The sequence below is a fragment of the Coregonus clupeaformis genome, unplaced genomic scaffold (genome assembly GCF_020615455.1).
Source record: "Coregonus clupeaformis isolate EN_2021a unplaced genomic scaffold, ASM2061545v1 scaf3150, whole genome shotgun sequence".
Taxonomy (NCBI): Eukaryota; Metazoa; Chordata; class Actinopteri; order Salmoniformes; family Salmonidae; genus Coregonus; species Coregonus clupeaformis.
The window spans coordinates 1-24,959 of record NW_025536604.1 but is presented as its reverse complement, the minus strand read 5'-3'; the positions used below and the strand labels follow the sequence as shown (position 1 = coordinate 24,959).

Here is a 24,959-nt window from a genome sequence, read left to right as displayed (position 1 = left end):
GAGGTTGGAATAACAGTGAAATTCTGAAAGATTACAATGCCGTTTTTAGTGTAAGAGCCATTTTAAAAGACGCCTGAAATGTCATTCTATGGTGGTGAGACGAAATGTTGGCCTGCCTGGTGACATCATACCTCCAAACCGCTGTCAATAACAGCTAGTTTTCCCCTCCCCACTCACACCACTCCCAGACAGTCCTATCAAAATTCTTGCTTGAGAAATGTCTCTTTGCTAAGAAGCTATTAGTTTCTTTTTGACCATTTTAATTTAAAATAAATCACAGTAAGGTACTTAATTGTTACCCAGAAACTATTTTAAATTGAGAGAAAACAGCTGCATTGGACCTTTAAATGGGACTCTTCTTCTCTTACTCCCATATAGTCATCTTTAACTTTAGCTCTAATTTTAACCAAACTTTTTTGCATCTCCTATATGGACGAGGATATGGGCGACGCCATCCGGCCCTACGTGGTGCACCGCTGCCGCCAGAGCATTGCCTTCTCCCTGCAGACGGCATGGCTGCTCGGCGCCTACTCCTCCGACATGCACATCTCTACCCAGCGCCACTCGCGCGGCACCAAGCTGCGCAAGCTAATCCTCTCAGACGAACTAAAGCCCCACTCAGCTTCTAAAGGTGTGGGTCCCGCCGGTGCTGCGGACGCCAGCCCTGGGCTGCGGGACGTTGCCCACATTCGACACCACCAGCGGCACACCGTGGAGCCGCCCCCGGCCCCCGACAGCCAAATCATCCCTGCCGATGCCTACCTCTCGCCTTCCAAGCGGACACATCAGCGATCCAAGTCGGACGCCACGCATTGCACAAGCCTGGGGAGTGCCTCAGGAGAACAGCCAGCAACCCCAAGGTGGAAAGCGGCTACGATGAGGTGAGTACCTTTTTTAACATATTTTGTCATACAAAAAGAGGGAAGGGAGAGTGGGATCAGAGTTGTAGAGTATAGAATGTCTTTGTACGTTTTTAATCTTTAATAGTAGGCCTGTTGCATACATGTTCTCTTTTATAGTCCCTATGGATGATAAAGCACAGGAAACCCTGAGTAACCTGAATACCAAGTTTTTCTCCATCTGTGTGTCAGTAGTAAATGGTTGTCCTACATAACACTGTGGGATTCAGCAAGGGAAACTTGGATCAGCCATGCTGGAGTGTGCTGAGTCAGCAATACTTTTTATTATTCGCAGGTGCAGCGTTTGCTTGCGACTTGCAGGCTCATCTTCCATGTCTCACAATAATATTACTTGTGCAAAAACTGTTCTGTCAAAATTGAATATTCTTTGGGAGCCCAGGAGTACGAGTTTTGGACATTGAGGAGCGTTATAACAGCTCTTTCTATGGTCTAGCCAGACTACCCTCAGTCTAACTAATAAAGAAGGGGGGTGGGGTTAGGTAGCATCTGTCCCACATCTCCAGAGTTCCCTCCCCTATTGTTTTGGGCGTGCAGTGTCCTCCCTCTCCTTTTTTGGCTGGACTTCTCAGCTAGATTGCTCTGCAGCTGGTGTGAGGTTGAGGGTGGGTCCCTCTCGAATGGAGAGCTTGGTGAAAAAAATTGGTCACTTTCTATCATTGCAGACATTGGATTGTTTAGCAGATGCTATTGTGAGCATGTTTGTGTTGGGGCAGGATTTGTGTCAGTGTTGACGAGCGATATGGTTCTTGTGGAAGTTTTCTGCTTCCTCTTGTCTGGCCTTTCTCTCGGTCTCACTGATTGTCTGGCTTGCAACCTTCTGTCAGTCCTCTCTCTCTCTCATCAGGGGATCAGTTATTTTATGAGAAATCAAATTGGGTAGTTTTAGATGGGACAAGGTCCTGAACTATAGCAGAAAGATGGTCCCTCTCCCCTCGTTCAACGCTTTCTTGGACTCTCCCAGGCATCTTGCTGTGTTATGCATTTTCTCCCTACTACCAATGTTTCCTCTCACCTCTAGTCTCTCTCTATTCTGTTTTTTGTGCCTGTTTTTGTCATCCTTTTTAAAAATCCTCTACCCATCCCTCTCTCAGCTAATCTCCTCTCCTTCTCTTTCGCTCTCCCTCACTCTGTTTTCCTCCCCTCCCTTCCCCACGTATGCCTGCATCAAACCTCCCTGCTGATGTTGTTGTGGCCAGTGATCCCTGTTTAATCTGTGTCTGTGCTGTGAAGAATCCTGTAGGGCAGGTGGAGCACATTAACAATCCACAGAATGCAACCAACAGCCCAAAGGAGTTCAAGGGCACTTCGCTTTATTGACTTTGCTCTTTAGGATGTATTAGCAAAGATGGGCAGAAACTGCTTCTCCAATAGAAATCCCCGATCACGCTTGTAGGTGATGTTTTGGCAACGTTAGCTAGCTAAGCTCATGTGCAAAAACACATCGTCGGGTTTAACGGTCGTGCAGGCCGTCAAATCAAAGGCACATAGATTCAAGCTAGGCTTAAGTAGCGGAAACTGTCATTACTACAACCTCATGAAAGTGACAGGTTTTTATTTGACAAAAACTTTGATATAAAGTTGTTTTTGTTGAAAATAAAAACCTGTCACTTTCATGAGGTTGTAGTAATGACAGTTTCCGCAACTTAAGCCTAGCTTGAATCTGTGTTGCATTTAGATTTCGAGAAACTTAACAACTAAGAATACATTTTTCACTTCTCCCATTAATTTACCAAACCCTGGTCTGGTCTGCTGAGTCTGCTTCGCAAGCATTATGGGAAGTCTCGCGTGTTGCGCCTCTGGGTTTAGAAACTCTGTGGTATTAGTACACAGTGATCACTAGTTGGATGCCAAGCAGTCCATTTTGCTTTGATAATAAATACTGTACTGATAGTCCTTATTGATAAGGCTTCACACGCCATCTTGTTAGTCCTGTTTATTGGCCTAAGGACTGACCTGACTAATTTTGATTTGATCTTTTTACTTGGCCTCTGGCTGGATTGCAACAGTGAGGAAAAACCAAGATGCACCAATCACAGTGAAGAGGAAGAAGAATGCTGTGAAATATGTCCACAATTTTGAGCCGCGCTGTAATGTGAGTGGGACCACCCCGCAGTGCAGATTGGGTGGGTGTTGCATTACAGCCCTTTTTTGTTTACAGTCTGGGCTCAGCTGTCAGTGCCCAGGTATGCCCTCTCCGCCTCACTACTTCCCTCTTCCTGCCCACCTCGCGTCGTCTTGGCAACATAGCCGCCGGGCTGGGGCACTGTGGTGGATTCAGATAGCACCATTTCCCCCCCAGAGTGGGATTCAATGTAAACATACATGAGGGGTTTAACTACAGATGCAGCTGTCGCTTTACACAAATTATTTCTGTTTCTATATACACTACCGTTCAAAAGTTTGGGGTCACTTAGAAATTTCCTTATTTTTGAAAGAAAAGCATTTTCTTTGTCCATTTTTAAAATAACATCAAATTGATCAGAAATACAGTGTAGACATTGTTAATGTTGTAGCTGGAAACGGCAGATTTTTAATGGAATATCTACATAGGCGTACAGAGGCCAATTATCAGCAACCATCTGTCCTGTGTTCCAATGGCACGTTGTGTTTGCTAATCCAAGTTTATCATTTTAAAAGGCTAATTGATCATTAGAAAACCCTTTTGCAATTATGTTAGCACAGCTGAAAACTGTTGGGCTGATTAAAGAAGCTATAAAACTGGCCTTCTTGAGACTAGTTGAGTATCTGGAGCATCAGCAATTGTGGGTTCGATTACAGGCTCAAAATGGCCAGAAACAAACAACTTTCTTCTGAAACTCGTCAGTCTATTCTTGTTCTGAGAAATGAAGGCTATTCCATGCGAGAAATGCCAAGAAACTGAAGATCTTGTACAACGCTGTGTACTACTCCCTTCACAGAACAGCGCTCTAACCAGAATAGAAAGCGCGTATTACACTGTATTTCTGATCAATTTGATGTTATTTTAATGGACAAAAAATTTGCTTTTCTTTTGAAAACAAGGACATTTCTAAGTGACCCCAAACTTTTGAACAGTAGTGTGTGTGTGTATATATATGTGTGTGTATATATATATGTCAGAATTACATGGCCAGTATTGAATAGAGGAGAATCCTAGCAAATTCTGAGCGTTTGAGAGACTGTTTTACAACCGGAGTATGCAATATTGGTTTCATCAACACACCTGTATCAACTGCATGTCGGCCATTTGCGGTTATACGTGAGTGCCGGTGGAAAGTTTATCTGGATATAGGACATCTGACATGACAATGACATTAATACATGCTAATAGTTAACTAGCGAGAACCAGCCACTCACTATGTTTTGAAATGGCTATCTAGTTAGTCTATAGGCGATATCATTATTTTACCTGCTGCGCAATGTCTCTCACCCCCTCTCTCCTCTGGCAACTACCCACTTGAACACATGCAGGTGATGGACACACCATGACTTTTCCAAGATTTTCATTGCTGACCAAAAATTGGCTATAACTGGGTAAATAGCTCACTAACTAGCAATCAATATCAACATGTTCACGTGGAGCTAGTCTCGCTTTGATCTCAAAAACACATATTGCGACTGCATGATTGAAAGACCACTCGTGCCTGTAGGCCTACAATAACAGAGGACACTTTGATCAAATTCTGATTGGGGTAGCATAATTGTTTGATTTTTAGCGTGATTTATTATTTTTTACTTATCCGTTCGGTCAAGCATCAATGTCGGGCCCAGCATTATTCACTTGAACATAAAGACATTCGGTGGCAGGCAAATGCATCAACATTGATTTGACTGCTGTAAAATCAGTTGTAGGTCTTTAGACTGACTTCCTCATCAGATAGGCTAGTACAGAGGAGCTATGCGTTGTCACCCGATTTTAGCTCCGCCCTTACAAAATGGTATTCTAACACGTCGCCCTGTGTTCAACAATCACCTGGACAACAAGTGCAAAGGACGTCTGCTCTACTGCTGACGTACATGCACACAGAGAAAAATGCATTTCTGCCACACCTTGTTGTGTTCTGCAGGTAACCCAAGCCTCCGGCTCTGTCTCCCTGTCGACTCTATCCCCAAGGCAGTTGTCATCAGCAACGTGTACTTTGGTTACATGTCTATTGGGTGAGCAGTTACTGTCTATACAGGTACATTCCGGAAAGTATCCTACAGCTAATTGCTCATTTTAGGCTAGACTCCTGAAATGCATTACATATTTGAAAATCTAATCAGCATGAGAATTACATTTTCAGTTATTTGGATCCAGTTGCGGTCAAATACACTATATATACAAAAGTATGTGGACACCCCTTCAAATTAGTGGATTTGGCTATTTCAGCCACACCTGTTGCTGACAGGTGTATAAAATCAAGCACAGCCATGTGATCTCCATAGACAAACCATGGCAGTAGAATGACCTTACTGAAGAGCTCAGTGACTTTCAACGTGGCACCGTCATAGGATGCCACCTTTCCAACAAGTCAGTTTGTCAAATTCCTGCCCTGCTAGAGCTTCCCCGGTAAACTGTAAGTACTGTTATTGTGAAGTGGAAACGTCTAGGAGCAACAAAGGCTCGGCCACACAAGCTCACCGAACGAGACCGGCGAGTGCTGAAGCGCATGGCGCATAAAAATCGTCTGTCTTCGGGTTCCAAACTGCCTCTGGAAGCAACGTGAAGTGGGTTCCCATGGCCGAGCAGCTGCACAGAAGCCTAAGATCACCATCCGCAATGCCAAGTGTCGGCTGGAGTGGTGTAAAGCTCACCGCCATTGGACTCTGGAGCAGTGGAAACGCGTTCTCTGGAGTGATGAATCATGCTTCACCATTTGGCAGTCCGACGGACTAATCTAGGTTTGGCGGATGCCAGGAGAACGCGACCTGCCCAAATGCATAGTGCCAACTGTAAAGTTTGGTGGAGGATGAATAATGGTCTGGTGCTGTTTTTCATGGTTCGGGCTAAGACCTTTAGTTCCAGTGAAGGGAAATCTTAACGCTACAGCATACAATGACATTCTAGACGATTCTGTGCTTCCAACTTTGTGGCAACAGTTTGGGGAAGGCCCTTTCCTGTTTCAGCATGACAATGCCCCTGTGCACAAAGCGAGGTCTGTACAGAAATGGTTTGTTGAGATCGGTGTGGAAGAACTTGACTGGCCTGCACATAGCCCTGTCCTCAACCCCATCGAACACCTTTGGGATGTATTGGAGCGCTGACTGCGCAGCCAGGCCTAATCGCCCAACATCAGTGCCCGACCTCACGAATGCTCTTGTGGTTGAGTAGAAGCAAGTACCCGCAGCAATGTTCCAACATCTTCCAACATGCCCACGATTTTGTAATGAGATATTTGACAAGCAGGTGTCTACATACTTTTGGTAATGTAGTGTATATTGTCACCCTTGCACTTTACAATGGAGTGCAATAGAGCAGAAGACTTGTTTGCTACAACACCTTGCTTGTTTCAGCAAGGAGCAAAGTTTCATCATGTTGTTGAGTCCATGAACAGTTGTTCCACAAAAAAAAAGACGGGTTATTTTATTTTCGTGCCGGCTTCATCCATAACCGAGTGGCGCAGTGGTCTAAGGCACTGCATCTCAGTGCTTGAGGCGTCACTACAGACCCCCTGGTTCAATTCCAGGCTGTATCACAACTTGCCGTGATTGGGAGTCCCATAGGGCGGCGCAGAATTGGCCCAGCGTCGTCTGGGTTTGGCTGGTGTAGGCCGTCATTGTAAATAAGAATATGTTCTTAACTGACTTGCCTAGTTAAATAAAGGTAAAATAAAAAAATATATACGGTAATTGTGCCAGCCCTAACAGGACTCGACTCTATATGATAGAGCAGATATCCACTCTACCTTTTCAAATCTATGAATTACATTTTGGGAAGTGTTACCCAGCCACTTGGAACACCAATTATTTTGCCTCGTTAAGCATGGGTCCAGAATCAGTTGTTTTGAATAGGGAAATCCGATCCCAGTAACACTCGGGGACCCTTCCTCAACAGAACGTCCTGTCCACTCTGGAAGTAATGTCAGGAAGTCATAACGTTTGGTCATGATCCAGAAAATACACTTCTTCACAGGAAAGGCATTTTGACATTTGACTACAAAAGTAGAATGCTAAGGAAGCTGCTTGGTTTGCCTGTCAACACAAAAAGACCAAGGAAATGCTATGAAATACAGGTTCCTCGTCCTGGAAAATCTGTGGTTTTGAATAGGCCTAACTAGGGCTGTGGCGGTCATGAAATTTTGGCAAGCGGTAATTGTCATGCAAATGACTGCCGGTCTCACGGTAATTGACCGTTAATTAACATAAACATGTTTAGCGCTCTTTTGGAACATCTAGATTTTAAAAAGTCAAAGTACATTTTTAATATAGCCATCACAATAAAATCCATTATTGATTTAGTTGTGATAGGCTTATAAACCAGGGAATGTCTTAGAAATCAAAACATAAAGGGCTGCATGATGCAACTCTATATATTGATGATTTGGAGAGGGGGAGATCTAATCAATGGAAGATGGAATTAAAAGTGAAATGAGAGGCTACAACGACCAAAAGCCAACGGGTATGCTGCTATTTACGCTATAGTCTGAGTGGAGTTATGTGTAGGCTAATGGTAGGACAGTGAAAAGCGCAGTAATGTTATGGCTAGGCTCAATTAGCCGAGTTAGCTAGCTTCTCTCAGTTTGATACAGTCAAGACAGGTACTGAATAATCGGATTGGATGATAAATAACTACCAAGAAGTTAACAGTGGTTGCGGTCTCTCTCTCAGGCTCATGGTGCTTACTCATACATTCACACACACACCGAACGGCCTCCACTCCCTAACAGCCTCGCTCTCGCTCTCTCCCCTCCCATGGGTCCGGTTGAATAAAGTAGCAAAACAATTGGCTTTTCTGCTGCTTCCCTCACTCGGATCAGACCAGTTGTCCTTTCGGGAGAGGTTTTAAAAATGTATGCATATTGGGTCCGGGGCTTTCCCGTGTCCATTTCGGAACAGGAACTGTAACTCCCATAATTATTTGTCCTCATCATTCAGATTATTCAAATTAAATCATGATGTGATTAGAGGGACAATAGAGCACTGAGTTCCAGGCCATTAGCAAGTTTGGTAGGCTATCCATCAGCACCGTTCATTTGCGCAGTTTTGGATTGGGAGTACCTTTTACCAACGGGAATTTAACTGCGGTCACGACTTGTGACTGGCGGTAATAAGGTCACCGCAACAGCCCTAGCCCTAATCTGTGTGTCAACGCCACCTCTAGGCTCTGTTTCAATGTCCACACCAACTAGCACATGTATGCATTGGGCATGATTTCTTTGTGGTATAAAAGTATGGACATTGGCATGTAGTGCAATGGTCTCAACCCCTTGGGTTGTTTTTCTCTCTGTAATCGGATAACTTGCTTCATGTTTTTGAAAAATGCTTCTGGGAGTTTTGGAATGGGGAGACTCAGCTAAATGTAAAGACATCTGGAGTAACCTTTACTGAAGGAGAGTCAGTCAAAGTCAGTCATAATTACACACGTTTACACATTTTACATGGTAGTCCTAAGCAACAAATACGCCACTGGCAGTAGTTCATGTGGCAAAAATTGTCCTACCTGGTATTAAAGGTAGACTCAGTGGGATGACGTAGATGCAGAAAGTAAACAGCATAGTGGGTCAATTTCCACAACAACTAAGAGCGTTGAAGTGCGAGGCTCAACTTCTCCGCTGTTTTGGTCCCTTGGCTACCATGCTGTAACAGTGCGACTGTGTGAGAAAAGTATTTTATCTCGCTCATCTCAATATCTGCGGTGCTGCTCGTGGCAACATACATTTCACTGAGTCTACCTTTAACTAAGAACTAACAAATTAACCTTTTTTTCTTGTGTGTTAAGTATTTTAACAAAAATGTTAACTGTCCCATATGTTAGCCTACTTAATTGGAACTTGTTTCCATAACAAAACAAAATGTAAGTACTTTTTTTATATAGTAACCTTATGATTGAGATGTTATCTAATTTCAAAGTAGCCTTAATGGTGGACTGTAGAACAAAGGACTTCCTAGATTTGTACTTTACATTTACATTACATTTTAGTCATTTAGCAGACGCTCTTATCCAGAGCGACTTACAGGAGCAATTAGGGTTAAGTGCCTTGCTCAAGGGCACATTTACGTCATTTAGCAGACGCTCTTATCCAGAGCGACTCACAAATTGGTGCATTCACCCTATAGCCAGTGGGATAACCACTTTACAATTTTTTTTTGGGGGGGGTAGAAGAATTACTTTATCCTATCCCAGGTATTCCTTAAAGAGGTGGGGTTTCAAATGTCTCCGGAAGGTGGTGAGTGACTCCGCTGTCCTGGCGTCGTGAGGGAGCTTGTTCCACCATTGGGGTGCCAGAGCAGCGAACAGTTTTGACTGGGCTGAGCGGGAACTATGCTTCCGCAGAGGAAGGGAGCCAGCAGGCCAGAGGTGGATGAACGCAATGCCCTCGTTTGGGTGTAGGGACTGATCAGAGCCGAAGGTACAGAGGTGCCGTTCCCCTCACTGCTCCATAGGCAAGCACCATGGTCTTGTAACGGATGCGAGCTTCAACTGGAAGCCAGTGGAGTGTGCGGAGGAGGGGGTGACGTGAGAGAACTTGGGAAGGTTGAACACCAGACAGGCTGCGGCATTCTGGATGAGTTGTAGGGGTTTAATGGCACAGGCAGGGAGGCCAGCCAACAGCGAGTTGCAGTAATCCAGACGGGAGATGACAAGTGCCTGGATTAGGACCTGTGCCGCTTCCTGTGTAAGGCAGGGTCGTACTCTCCGAATGTTGTAGAGCATGAACCTGCAGGAGCGGGTCACCGCCTTGATGTTAGCGGAGAACGACAGGGTGTTGTCCAGGGGTCACGCCAAGGCTCTTCGCACTCTGGGAGGAGGACACAACGGAGTTGTCAACCGTGATGGCGAGATCATGGAACAGGCAGTCCTTCCCCGGGAGGAAGAGCAGCTCCGTCTTGCCAGGGTTCAGCTTGAGGTGGTGATCCGTCATCCATACTGATATGTCTGCCAGACATGCAGAGATGCGATTCGCCACCTGGTTATCAGAAGGGGGAAAGGAGAAGATTAGTTGTGTATCGTCAGCGTAGCAATGATAGGAGAGGCCATGTGAGGATATGACAGAGCCAAGTGACTTGGTGTATAGGGAGAAAAAGGAGAGGGCCTAGAACTGAGCCCTGGGGGACACCAGTGGTGAGAGCACGTGGTGCGGAGACAGCTTCTCGCCACGCCACTTGGTAGGAGCGACCGGTCAGGTAGGACGCAATCCAGGAGTGAGCCGCGCCGGAGATGCCCAGCTCGGAGAGGGTGGAGAGGAGGATCTGATGGTTCACAGTATCAAAGGCAGCAGACAGGTCTAGAAGGACAAGAGCAGAGGAGAGAGAGTTAGCTTTAGCAGTGCGGAGAGCCTCCGTGACACAGAGAAGAGCAGTCTCAGTTGAATGACCAGTCCTGAAACCTGACTGGTTTGGATCAAGAAGGTCATTCTGAGAGAGATAGCAAGAGAGTTGGCTAAAGACGGCACGCTCAATAGTTTTGGAAAAAAAGAAAGAAGGGATACTGGTCTGTAGTTGTTGACATCAGTGGGATCGAGTGTTGGTTTTTTGAGAAGGGGAGCAACTCTCGCTCTCTTGAAGACGGAAGGGACATGGCCAGCGGTCAAGGATGAGTTGATCAGCGAGGTGAGGTAGGGGAGAAGGTCACCGGAGATGGTCTGGAGAAGAGAGGAGGGGATGGGGTCAAGCGGGCAGGTTGTTGGGCGGCCTTCAGTCACAAGTCGCAGGATTTTATCTGGAGAGAGAGGGAGAAAGAAGTCAAAGCATAGGGTAGGGCAGTGTGTGAGGACCAGCAGTGTCATTAGACTTAACAAACGAGGATCGGATGTCGTCAACCTTCTTTTCAAAGTGGTTGACGAAGTCATCCACAGAGAGAGGAGGGGGGAGGAGGATTCAGGAGCGAGGAAAATGTGGCAAAGAGCTTCCCTAGGGTTAGAGGCAGATGCTTGGAATTTAGAGTGGTAGAAAGTGGCCTTAGCAGCAGAAACAGATGAAGAAAATGTAGAGAGGAGGGAGTGAAAAGATGCCAGGTCGGCAGGGAGTTTAGTTTTCTTCCATTTCCGCTCCGCTGCCCGGAGCTCTGTTCTGTGAGCTCGCAATGAGTCATCAAGCCACGGAGCTGGAGGAGGAGGACCGAGCCGGCCGGGAGGATAGGGGACACAGAGAGTCAAAGGATGCAGAAAGGGAGGAGAGGAGGGTTGAGGAGGCAGAATCAGGAGATTGGAGGAGAAGGATTGAGCAGAGGGAAGAGATGATAGGATGGAAGAGGAGAGAGAGAGCGAAGGTTGCGGCGGCGCATTACCATCTGTGTAGGGGCAGAGTGAGTAGTGTTGGAGGAGAGCGAGAGAGAAAAGGGAAACAAAGTAGTGGTCGGAGACATGGAGGGGAGTTGCAGTGAGATTAGTAGAAGAGCAGCATCTAGTAAAGATGAGGTCAAGCGTATTGCCTGCCTTGTGAGTAGGGGGACGGTGAGAGGGTGAGGTCAAAAGAGGAGAGGAGTGGAAAGAAGGAGGCAGAGAGAAATGAGTCAAATGTGGACATAGGGAGGTTGAAATCCCCCAAAACTGTGAGGGTGAGCCATCCTCAGGAAAGGAACTTATCAAGGCGTCAAGCTCATTGATGAACTCTCCAAGGGAACCTGGAGGCGATAGATGACAAGGATATTAAGCTTAAATGGGCTAGTGACTGTGACAGCATGGAATTCAAATGAGGAGATAGACAGGTGGGTTAGGGGAAAAATTGAGAATGTCCACTTGGGAGAGATGAGGATTCCTGTGCCACCACCCCCTCTGACCAGATGCTCTCGGGGTATGCGAGAACACATGGTCAGACGAGGAGAGAGCAGTAGGAGTAGCAGTGTTTTCAGTGGTAATCCATGTTTCCGTTAGCGCCAGGAAGTCGAGGGACTGGAGGTTAGCATAGGCTGGGATGAAGTCAGCTTTGTTGGCAGCAGAACGGCAGTTCCAGAGGCTGCCTGAGACCTGGAACTCCAGGTGTGGGGTGCGTGCAGGGACCACCAGGTTAGAGAGGCAGCAGCCACCCGGTGTGAGGCGTTTGTGTAGCCTGTGCAGAGAGGAGAGAACAGGGATAGGCAGAGGCATAGTTGACAGGCTGTAGCAAATGGCTACAATAATGCAGAGGAGATCGGAATGAAATGAACTAAACATCTGGGAGAGGAGAGAGCAGGGCCTCCCTCACCAAAACTTCCACCTCTGAAACTATAATTGTTTCACTGAACCACCCGAACAAAAACTCTCCCAACTTCCACCTTTAGAAATCAGAATTGTTGTGAACCACAGCGGTTCAATGTTTAAAGGAATAGACTCAACCCACTTTATTCAGCTAGCTAACTATGACACCATAGCTAACTAGCATGCTAGCATCCAATAACACACAGTTTAGCACCAACACTTGGTCACAACAAACCACCAATAGTGTGTTAACACACTAAGCAGATAATTCGTGTCCGTGTCTAGTTCCTTTAATAACGCAGCAATAATTAAACGTTGGCTAGCTTAGCACAAATATATTGTATTTAGCTGCCACAGTACAGCACACAATGGCTACTGTGTTGACTCTGTTCAAAAACGGCTAGCTAGCTAGCCGTACTACACCGGCACCGCGAAGACAATGCCAACCTACAGTAACTACCCACAACAGCCCACGATGCCTAACTATGACACCATAGCTAACTAGCATGCTAGCATCTAATAACACACAGTTTAGCACCAATACTTGGTTACAACAAACTACCAATAGTGTGTTAACACACTAAACAGATCATTCGTGTCCGTGTCTAGTTCCTTTCATAACGCAGCAATAATTAAACGTTGGCTAGCTAGCACAAGTATATTGTATTTAGCTACTACAGTACAGTTAGCTGGTCGTGTTGGCTAGCTAGCAATGGCTACTGTGTTGACTTGTTTGAAGAACGGCTAGCTAGCTAGCTTCGTGCTACACCGGCACCGCCAAAAACAATGCTAACCTACAGTAACTACCCACAACAGCCCACGATGCCTAACTATGACGCCATAGCTAACTAGCATGCTAGCATCCAATAACACACAGTTTAGCACCAATACTTGGTTACAACAAACTACCAATAGTGTGTTAACACACTAAACAGATAATTCGTGTCCGTGTCTAGTTCCTTTCATAACGCGCAAAAATTAAACGTTGGCTAGCTAGCACATTAACATTGGAAACAACTCTCCACCGTTGCTAAGCGTTACCAGTAGCTACCGCTAGCTAGCTAGCCTCGTGCTTCGCCGGGCTCCGCCGTAAACAATACTTACCTACAATAATTACCTACGGAAACCTACAATAACTACCTAAATAACTACCTAAATAAACTACCTACAATACCTAACTACAACTACCTACCTACGATCTAAATGCATGGTTTAAGCTTTACTCAACACCATATAAGAAGCCAAGCTTACCTCCTGCTAGAGAAAACACAACCTCTCCCGACCACAGCTCACACCACTTTGACCTACTATAATGGTATTGAATATTGCTCATACTTTAAATATGAAGATATTGGACACCATAAGTTGACTAAACATCTCCAAGGCCCAAGAGCTTGTTTGGTATCTGGGTTTCGCTCAAGTCTCTCATTTTAACCATTGTGGTACTGATCTCTGGTGCTGGAATGTGGTACTGCAATGGGTTGACAGAATTTAATTTATTTGCTTCTTTCTCCCTGTGCCCATGCATTCTTAGTCTTATACCTCCCCTTGGTTTTCTCTTCAGATTCCGCTCCTAAAACATCCTTCTTTCAATTCCCATCATACCCATCTTCCTCCCTCCTTTCTCAGCCTCTTTTTTTTTTTTTTTTGTGTGTGCAGTCATTCATGGAAGGACCCTAAAAAAAAGATGTGCCACTTGTTATTTGCTGTAGCTTGTTGTAAATGTCTTCAGAACACAAAAAGACATCTGTCTTGATCTAGATTCTAACCAGCTCTCCTCCTCCTAACCTTGCTCCTCCTCTCTGTAGCCGTTGCGCCTGACACTGCAGAGGGAGTTCATCAAGTCTCTGATGGGCCCACCAAGGAGCAGAAGACCGCGTCTGGCTGCCCACTGCAGCCTTCGACCACCACGTGGTGCGCGTGCCCCACACACAGGCCGTGGTGCTCAACTCCAAAGATAAGGTGAGGCAACTTGTTGTAATACACATGTATAAGGAGGTACACACACACAACAGGCTCCAAAAACAAGGTGACCAGAATGCCTAGTAGTTTGACACAATTAATTAGTTAACTCATTTGTTAGTTTATTTATTTCCTGAGGAGCCTGGAGTTTAGATGGAGTGGGCCCCACTCCACTTTTGTAAATGTACCTTACAAAAATAGGTCTAGAACTCCAGTGACCTCTTCATTCTCCCCTTCCTCTCAGGCCCCGTACATCATCTATGTGGAGGTGCTGGAGTGCGAGAGGTTCGAGACGTCCGGCATTCCCCTGCGCATCCCGGAGACATGCATCCGCAGCGCCCGCTCTGTGGACAACCTCCTCCCGGAGTGCGTTGGCATCACAGCCGAGCAGCGCGCCGGCAGTTTCTCCACCGTGCCCAACTACGACAACGACGACGAGGCCTGGGCCATGGATGACATCGGCAAGTTGGAAGTGGAGGTGGGTACCCATGGCAACCACATGGTGGCACCGTCTGACTTTAAGTCACATTTTGATGACTAGGTTGTTGGGGAAGGAGGAGGTGAATCAGATTTGAATGTACTTTTAACTCTGGGGTCCTTCTATGGTTCCAGCTCCCAGAAGGCCACACCAGTAGCAGTGACAACATCTCCCAGTTCTCTGTGGACAGCATCACCAGCACGGAGAGCAAGGAGCCTGTCTTCATCGCCGCTGGCGACATCAGGTACAGGGTCACTGCCGGACAGAATTGCCCTGCTAGCTTGTAGTTTGTCTTTAAGACTTTCTTGTTATAGAGTTTTGGTCTGGATAGCTGTTTTACAACCGCATGTTTCTTTTGTCTTAGGCGACGTCTATCAGAGAACCTGGCCCACACCCCCCACAACGTTCGGAAAGATCCGGAGGACCCGTCCCGCTGTGGCGCTCAAGGAGCCCTGGCAGGGAGAAAGTCAGGTGGGTGATTGGTACATAGAAATATACACTGCTCAAAAAATAAAGGGAACACTAAAATAACACATCCTAGATCTGAATGAATGAAATAATCTTATTAAATACTTTTTTCTTTACATAGTTGAATGTGCTGACAACAAAATCACACAAAAATTATCAATGGAAATGAAATGTATCAACCCATGGAGGTCTGGATTTGGAGTCACCCTCAAAATTAAAGTGGAAAACCACACTACAGGCTGATCCATCTTTGATGTAATGTCCTTAAAACAAGTCAAAATGAGGCTCAGTAGTGTGTGTGTGTGTGTGGCCTCCACGTGCCTGTATGCCCTCCCTACAACGCCTGGGCATGCTCCTGATGAGGTGGCGGATGGTCTCCTGAGGGATCTCCTCCCAGACCTGGACTAAAGCATCCGCCAACTCCTGGACAGTCTGTGGTGCAACGTGGCGTTGGTGGATGGAGCGAGACATGATGTCCCAGATGTGCTCAATTGGATTCAGGTCTGGGGAACGGGCGGGCCAGTCCATAGCATTAATGCCTTCCTCTTGCAGGAACTGCTGACACACTCCAGCCACATGAGGTCTAGCATTGTCTTGCATTAGGAGGAACCCAGGGCCAGCATATGGTCTCACAAGGGGTCTGAGGATCTCATCTCGGTACCTAATGGCAGTCAGGCTACCTCTGGCGAGCACATGAGGGCTGTGCGGCCCCCAAAGAAATGCCACCCCACACCATGACTGACCCACCGCCAAACCGGTCATGCTGGAGGATGTTGCAGGCAGCAGAACGTTCTCCACGGCGTCTCCAGACTCTGTCACGTGCTCAGTGTGAACCTGCTTTCATCTGTGAAGAGCACAGGGCGCCAGTGGCGAATTTGCCAATCTTGGTGTTCTCTGGCAAATGCCAAACGTCCTGCACAGTGTTGGGCTGTAAGCTCAACCCCACCTGTGGACGTCGGGCCCTCATACCACCCTCATGGAGTCTGTTTCTGACCGTTTGAGCAGACACATGCACATTTGTGGCCTGCTGGAGGTCATTTTGCAGGGCTCTGGCAGTGCTCCTCCGGCTCCTCCTTGCACAAAGGCGGAGGTGAAGCGGTCCTGCTGCTGGGTTGTTGCCCTCCTACGGCCTCCTCCACGTCTCCTGATGTACTGGCCTGTCTCCTGGTAGCGCCTCCATGCTCTGGACACTACGCTGACAGACACAGCAAACCTTCTTGCCACAGCTCGCATTGATGTGCCATCCTGGATGAGCTGCACTAGCTGAGCCACTTGTGTGGGTTGTAGACTCCGTCTCATGCTACCACTACCAAAACATCAGCCAGGAAGCATAGGAACTGAGAAGTGGTCTGTGGTCACCACCTGCAGAACCACTCCTTTATTGGGGGGTGTCTTGCTAATTGCCTATAATTTCCACCTGTTGTCTATTCCATTTGCACAACAGCATGTGAAATATATTGTCGATCAGTGTTGCTTCCTAAGTGGACAGTTTGATTTCACAGAAGTGTGATTGACTTGGAGTTACATTGTGTTGGCACATCAATGCGAGCTGTGGCAAGAAGGTTTGCTGTGTCTGTCAGCGTAGTGTCCAGAGCATGGAGGCGCTACCCAAGTTCTCTCACGTCACCCCCCTCCTCCGCACACTCCACTGGCTTCCAGTTGAAGCTCGCATCCGCTACAAGACAATGGTGCTTGCCTGTGGAGCAGTGAGGGGAACGGCACCTCTGTACCTTCGGGCTCTGATCAGTCCCTACACCCAAACGAGGGCATTGCGTTCATCCACCTCTGGCCTGCTGGCTCCCCTTCCTCTGCGGAAGCATAGTTCCCGCTCAGCCCAGTCAAAACTGTTCGCTGCTCTGGCACCCCAATGGTGGAACAAGCTCCCTCACGACGCCAGGACAGCGGAGTCACTCACCACCTTCCGGAGACATTTGAAACCCCACCTCTTTAAGGAATACCTGGGATAGGATAAAGTAATCCTTCTACCCCCCCAAAAAAATTTGTAAAGTGATTATCCCACTGGCTATAGGGTGAACGCACCAATTGGTGAGTCGCTCTGGATAAGAGCGTCTGCTAAATGACGTAAATGTGCCCTTGAGCAAGGCACTTAACCCTAATTGCTCCTGTAAGTCGCTCTGGATAAGAGCGTCTGCTAAATGACTAAAATGTAAATGTAAATGTTTAAGTGTTCCCTTTTATTTTTTTGAGCAGTGTAATTACTAGAAGAGACAAAATGGATGGTCATACACAATCCCCCACCCGAGGATACATGTCTGTCCCACTTAGTGCAGCGAAGACAACACATTGTGGCATTGTAAAGTCATTTGCTGTGTCTCACTATTTCTTTCCGCTCTCTCCATCCCTCAGGCGGATAAGGGAGGGCTCCCCTTACGGTCACCTGCCAAACTGGCGGCTGCTGTCGGTCATCGTGAAGTGTGGGGACGACCTGAGGCAAGAGCTACTGGCCTTCCAGGTGCTCAGCCAGCTACAGGTACTTGACTCTCCACAGTAGAGTCCCATTCCACAGAAATGCTCTGAATTATTTATTCTTATTAGCATTCATTCAATCACTAATTCGCTCCACTACTCCCCTTTCCTCTCCAGTCCATCTGGGAGCAGGAGCACGTCCCCCCTGTGGATCAAGCCCTATAAGATCCTGGTGATGTCATCGGACAGCGGGATGATCGAGCCCGTGCTGAACGCTGTCTCTCTGCACCAGGTGAGCAGAGAAAATGAGATGGACCCAATTATGCACTTGAAATCTCATGACAAAGTTGCCTAACAATAACTTCAAGCCAAGTTGTTTAGCTATGTAATCCAGTACCTCTTGGGATGAAAGATTTTGATAATCTAAGTAATTTCGTGTCAGTTGCTAATTCTAATGGAATGCCGTGCCGGTAGCTTTTTCTAATGGAATACTGTGTCTGTTGCTATTTCATACAAAATGCTGTTTCTGTGCTCCAGGTGAGGAAGCAGAGCCAGCTGTCTCTGCTGGACTACTTCCTGCAGGAGCACGGCAGCTACACCACCGAGGCCTTCCTCACCGCCCAGTGCAACTTTGTGGAGAGCTGCGCCGGCTACAGTCTCATCTGCTACCTGCTGCAGGTTAAAGACAGGTGGGCAACCCTCCCTTTTCACCCCTCTTCAGTTTCACTCGTTACATTACTCACATGTTCCATTTCCCCTCTTAGCTTCCTTTGTCTTTGAGCCTGTTTGGCTACATTTACACAGGCTGCACAATTCTGATCTTTTGCCAATAATTGGGCAGAAGGTCGAATTGGGCTGCCTGTGTAAACACAGTTTTTGTGGTCTGATATCAACTACCACATCCCACCCTCTCCTCTATTCCTATACCCTTTACTCAGTTCCCCTATCCCTCATCTCCTTTCTGTCTTTCTCCAGACACAATGGAAACATCCTCCTGGACTCGGAGGGCCACATAATCCACATTGACTTTGGCTTCATCCTGTCCAGCTCGCCCAGGAACCTGGGCTTTGAGACCTCCGCTTTTAAGCTCACCAGCGAATTTGTGGATGTGAGTCAAATGAATTATACTGCATGCGAATTTGCATTGTCAAATAAGTGTAAACTGGAGAACACTGTGGAATTCATCATACAACTAGCTGCCTAACAATCTAGCTAGAAACCTCACAAAATGTTCACTGCATAAATGCATACATTTGTTAGTGTTCAAAGATGCTATTAGCGAGTTTGCTGGTTAGCTGCAGTAGCCTGCATAACCTGTTGGTTTTTTATGTGTAAAGACTAACCTCTGTTGTCTGTGGTTCTCTCAGGTGATGGGAGGCCTGGATGGAGACATGTTCAACTACTACAAGATGCTGATGCTCCAGGGCCTGATAGCTGCTCGCAAACACATGGAGAAGGTGGTCCAAATAGTGGAGATCATGCAGCAAGGTACTGTTAGCTAAACGATATATTAGCATGACCAGTGTGTTGTGGTGTTTTTCCATAAACATTATCTATCTGCCCGGTTTCTCTGTGGTCTTGGGATTGCAACTCCTCTGACTCCCTCTCCTGGGTCTCCCCTCTCTCCTCCCCCCACCAGGCTCTCACCTACCCTGCTTCCATGGCTCCAGCACCATCCGCTACCTGAAGGAACGTTTCCACATGAGCCTGACGGAGGAGCAGCTACAGGTGCTGGTGGAGCAGATGGTGGATGGCTCCATGCGCTCCATCACCACCAAGCTTTACGACGGCTTCCAGTACTTCACCAACGGCATCATGTGAACAGTTCGACACCAAACTCTACTACATGGGACAACCACATGGGAGAGCAAGCAAACATACATATAAAGATGGTGGTGAACATGTGCATATGGACTCACGCATGTGTGCTTGCCATAGCAGCACATTTAGGAAAATGGACTTGTGTATAGACTAGTGCTACAGGACCTGTTTGCAAACTCGGTATGTTCTTTGTCAAAGTCAAAAAATCACGTCCTCCATTTGCAGATTGCACTTTCTCTCTGAACTTTGTCACAACGCCTGCTTTTTTCCCGATTATTGAGGGCGCACCATCAGTAGCCAGGCTGACAGCGCGGGACCAGTCCACTCCGACCCTGTCCAGCGCGCCGACGAGTGCGGTAAAAATATCAGCTGCTGTCGTTGTATCTGTCATCGGCACCAACTCCACGAACTCCTCTGTGACGGTCAATGTGTCATCAACTCCGCGGATGAAAAAATGGCCAGTTGTGCAACATCTGTAATGTCCGTGCTTTCATCAATTGCAACCGAAAACGCAATAAATGACTTTACTTTTTTGCTTCAACTGGCTGTCCAAATCCACTGAAAGATCGGAAATCCTGTCTGCAACTGTGTTTCTTGTCAGGCTGATATTTGCAAAAGCCTGCCGCTTTTCAGGGCACACAATCTCCGCTGCCTTCATCATGCATGTTTTTACAAATTCACCCTCACTAAATGGTTTTGAAGCCACTGCGATTTCAGTAGCAATGAGGTAGCTAGCTTTCACTGCAGCGTCACTGATGTCTCGGCTGTGAGTAAACACAGACTGCTGTTTCTTCAGACCCGCCAACAGTTCATTCACCTTCTCTCATCTCCGCTGTCCTTGAAAGTTGTCATATTTGTCGGCATGAAGACTCACATAGTGGCGACAAAGGATATATTCTTTCAGCACTGCAACATGCTCTGAACACACCAAACATACAGCTTTCCCATTCAATTCCGTGATTAAATAGGATGACCATTTTTCTTGGAACACTCGGCACTCTGCGTCCACTTTTCTCTTTTTTGACAGAGACATATTGGGGCATAAATGTTAAGAATATGTCTGAAGTACCTGCACTCGTCCATAATGGATCTTCCAGTAATGGAAATGAAACGAACCCCAGTTCCCAACCAGCTGCAACTTCTCATAGGGAAAACCAGTCTTCCCTATTTGGCTGAAAAACAAAGACATCCCCTAATTATAGAGATTGCTCTGTGATTAATAAGACACACAATTGTGGAGATAGAGGACATGGTAATGTGTACTATTACTAATCAGCTATGACTGTCTAATAATGTGATTGACTACCTGTGAATGGCTATCTGAATGTGCTGACAGTTCGTCAAGCACTAGCCTCCCAGCTTCAGTGAGGTGAATGGTAGGCTCCTCAATAACCAATTTGGAAGTCTGTGAAAAAAAGGGAACAGGGTAAAGTAAATTCTCCTATAAGATCAGATGAGCTTTGGTTAATAATGTGTTTGGTTACCTGTGTGTTTAACACTGCAAGCTCTGTTACCAGCATTCTCCCAGCACGAGTGAGGTAGTAGACTGGTTTGGCCTTGGAGAAGACAGGCTATGAAGACAAGGGAATATGTTTTTCATTATGTGGTTTTATAGAAAACTAGTGACTTGATGTTAATCTTTAATATCCTCTAAAGACCAGAGAGTATCAGAATGGATAGACTCACAAAGATAGGAACACACAAGGGTCCAGACCAAGGGATTAAAGCCAGACAGGACCGGTGCCCAACCTCCTCATCCACATACTAAGGAACAAGACAGGATTAAATTAAGAGTCAGTTTGAATGATAGACAGGTAGCCTATAGGACTGACAGACTGGAATAGGGAGGATTGCAAGAGGAGGCCACTGCATGATAGATTCTAAGACAATTGGCAGTTGAAATACACATGTCTGTGTTCAAAGGTTAAGAAACATCTGAGGTACCTGCCTATGAATGGTTACCTGTTCATTTTGAGAGGACAGTTCCTCCCATACCATCCTCCCTAGCAGGGAGTGAAACTGATGATAATGGGCTGCTCCATTGTGAAAATCTGAGAAAATGAGGGAACAGCTTTAAAGATATCAAAGTATTCTACTAGTGGATACTGAAGGTAATTATCCCTATTAGATCAGATAAGTAATGGTTAATAATCTGAATGGTTACCTGTGTGTTTAACATTGCCATCTCTCTCACCAGCATCCTCCCAGCGTGGGTAAGATAATAAATTGGCTGCAGTTTGACAGGCTATAAAAAAAGGGAATATGTTTACAGAAATGTATTTTCATATTGTTCTACAGAAAGCATCATGTTTATGTTTAAGTTACATAAACCAGTCTAAAGACCAAAGAGTATCAGAATGGATTGACTTACAGAGCTGGGAACCCACAGAGGACCAGACCAAGGGATTAAAGCCAGACAGGTCCGCTGCCCAACCTCCTCATCCACATACTAAGGAACAAGACAGGATCAAATTAAAAGTCAGTTTGAATGATAGACAGGTAGCCTATAGGTCTGACAGACTGCTAGGGAGGATCACAAGAGGAGGCTACTGCATGGATAGATTCTGAGACACTACACAGGTCTGTGTTGAAAGGTTAAGGAAACATCTGAGGTACCTGCATATGAATGGCTACCTGTTCATTTTGAGAGGACAGTTCATTCCATACCATCCTCCTTGCAGGAGTGAAACAGATGAAAATGGGCTGCTCCACTGTGAATATCTGTGAGAAAATGAGGGAACGAACATCAAAGTATTTCACTACCGTAGTGGATACTGAAGGTAATCCTGCCTATTAGATCAGATGAGCTTTGTCCAATAATCTGCATGGTTACCTGCGTGTTTAACACTGCCAGCTCTCTCACCAGCATGGGTAAGGTAATATGTTGGCTGCAGTTATAAAAAATAGGGAATATGTTTACAGAAATGTATTTCCATATTGTTCTTCAGAAAACGTCATGTTTATGTTTAAAGTACATAAACCAGTTTTAAGACCATAGAGAAGACCAAAGAGAGTATCAGAATGGATGGACTTACAGAGCTGGGAACCCACAGAGATCCAGACCAAGGGATTAAAGCCAGACAGGGCCGGTGCCCAACCTCCTCAACCACATACTAAGGAAGAAAATCAGGATCAATTTATGAGTCAGTAAAATGACAGTTTGAATGACAGATTGTTATTGAACCAATCCTGCTAATGAAGCAGTATTGTTATAGCCTGGGTGCCAGTCTGTTTCAGCTCTCTGTCCACTCCTTATGGGATTGTGATGCCAATATCATATTGCCACGATGGAATTGGCAGAGAGCAGAAAGACTGGCACCCAAGCCATTGATAGGCCTGCAGCATTCTTACCTGAACAAGGACTGGGTCCTCCTGGTCCAGGGTTGGCTCATTATCTTTATGAAAAACAATAAAGGATTGTTTTCTCTAAGTTTAAGAAATACTAGCTACAAGACACCAGACATCTGTCCATGTAGTTAGGCTGATCATATATTTACTTGTGTTTTATATTGTATGACATCAAATGTATTTATGTGTCTGCATAATGTACCAACATGTTCAATTAAACCTAAAGCAAAGGTTTGGTTTCAAAGGAGCAAGTTTGTTTGTTGTTGTTAATCTAGGGCTACACTGTAAAAATGTAATCACCATGATTGCTACCTAAATGACACCCTATTCCCTATTTAGTGCACTACTTTTGACCAGCGCCTTTTAACCATAGAACTATGGGTCCTGGTCAAAATAAGAAATAGGGTATTGGGTGGCATTTGGGACTATTACTATTTAGACATTGTCAAATGTGTAAACTTACCCTCCTCAACCGTGACAACACGGTCCACGTCTCCACGGTGGCCAGTGCATCCTCACCGATACCGTAATATTTGCTATAAAAGTAGACTGCCGAACCGGACGCAAACAACAGGCCAGCTGCACTCAGAAGCGGCCTCTCGCGGAGAATCTCAAGCGGGGTCACTGTCAACAAACGACTGAACATAGACCTACTCATTATCGCTCTACATGCAGTGATTTGACTGAGTTCAAAACCATCTGACAATTCTTTCTTAGAATTACAGGGTTTTATAGGGACCATTAATACGTCAAATTCTTCCATAAGTCATGGTTGGCTATGTCACAAAGGGACAAACATGTTTATCAAACTGATTAAAAAACACTCAACAGTGACATCAATTAAATTGAATTTTGAGCATGATTTGGGAGTTTATACAATTGTAAACTATGAAACTATTGTTTAGAGAACAGTAGGAGTATAACCATTTAGAAAATACTGTATCAATGGCTCTGAGTAGGAGTAGAAGGGACAGCGTCACTGTCACGCCCTGGCTCTGGGGACACTGTTATGTTGAGCCAGGGTGTGTAGATCTATGGGTTTTGTTTCTATGGGTGTTTATTTCTATGTTGTCGAGTGACTCCCAATCAGAAGGCACGCAGTGTCAGCTGTCGTGGGTTGTCTCTGATTGGGAGCCATATTTAAACTGTCTGTTTTTCATTCGGGTTTGTGGGATTTTGTTCTATTTTGGTTTGTGTATAACCGTAGACATCACGTTATGCGCCTGTTGTTTTTGATCAGTGTGATCATTCCAATTGAATAAATATGTTCTACTTTCAACGCTGCGCATTGGTCCTCCTCCTTAGGACGACCGTGACAGTCACAATGCGCTCGCCATGGTTCTGAAAAAAGAGCGTTGCTGCGTTCATCAGCTCTGTGATGTTCTAGGCGGAGACACTCACTGAACCACTCACTTTCACGTTCAAGGTGTCAAAGCGTTCGAACCAACATGCATTGGACTAAACATCATTCAAATAGTTACTAAAAAGCCTACAGATATGTTTTACATTATTATTTTAAATCTCCTGCATAAATCAGCTGAGATAGCCTACTCTTCTCATCTCTTCGCCCTCCTGCCCTGGTGGTTATATCTGAGCGTTTTGATAACTGATTGATAATTTGGATTATTCATATCCAAAGTGAAATGCTGATTGTGTCATATTTATAATGTAGGCCTAGTAGCCCACGTTTCATGACATAACCCTAATCCTAAAATAGACTAAAATTGAAACCCTGGGCGAGCACACAAGCTCTGGCTGTACAGCCGGCAACAATAATACATCCAAAGAGGGTGGCTGTTGAGGAAAACCAGTACACCAACACACATCTTCATTAGGAGATAAAAGTAATCAGAGGCTAAAAGAAAATGGCAGACAATAGAAATTGAATGCGTATGTTACGGCTGGTTAGTGTTTTAATTACGAAGGACTCCCACAAATCTATTGTCTCTTGTCGTGTATGAAGATTATGACTAGTCTTGAGGGACAAAGAAGAACTGTTTATCTTGGTTTGAATGTAGCAGTTGGAGGGTGACGCCCCAGGGGAGACCGGTGATTGGACGAAAAAGGGAGCAACCCATTTATTGCCATTGTTTATAAGTATGGGTTAGACAAAGGAAAAGTCAGGAGCATTCAGATTATTTTGGGACGGGGGTCTGTAACTTATGCTGTAACCTCGTGATTTTAATAAAAGCCTCTAAACACGGTGCAGCCTAAGCGGACTCCTTGTTGACAGCAATA

General features: G+C 45.8%; 1 protein-coding gene and 1 long non-coding RNA gene across 3 annotated transcripts; one reads left to right on the top strand and one right to left on the bottom strand.

Moving 5' to 3' along the window:
• Positions 1 to 283: 283 nt before the first annotated feature.
• LOC121562447 (phosphatidylinositol 4-kinase beta) lies at positions 284 to 19,585 on the top strand. The gene is given in 17 exon segments (XM_045220100.1): positions 284 to 829; positions 832 to 881; positions 14,026 to 14,068; positions 14,071 to 14,088; positions 14,091 to 14,179; positions 14,424 to 14,657; positions 14,792 to 14,901; positions 15,022 to 15,088; positions 15,090 to 15,116; positions 15,118 to 15,128; positions 17,493 to 17,616; positions 17,730 to 17,753; positions 17,755 to 17,844; positions 18,090 to 18,241; positions 18,528 to 18,660; positions 18,920 to 19,040; positions 19,192 to 19,585. Coding segments are annotated over 17 exon segments (1,875 nt in total). The 5' UTR covers positions 284 to 429; the 3' UTR covers positions 19,374 to 19,585.
• Positions 19,586 to 20,373: 788 nt separating this feature from the next.
• On the bottom strand, positions 20,374 to 22,027 carry LOC123489668. 2 transcript variants are annotated; one of them, XR_006660585.1, is made up of 4 exons: positions 22,008 to 22,027; positions 21,060 to 21,137; positions 20,858 to 20,944; positions 20,374 to 20,778 (listed from the first exon to the last, which is right to left on the bottom strand). It is a non-coding gene; the product is annotated as an uncharacterized LOC123489668 (long non-coding RNA). The 2 variants fall into 2 exon arrangements; XR_006660584.1 differs by lacking the exon at positions 22,008 to 22,027 and adding an exon at positions 21,336 to 21,359 and having other exon boundaries at positions 20,375 to 20,778.
• Positions 22,028 to 24,959: the final 2,932 nt, after the last annotated feature.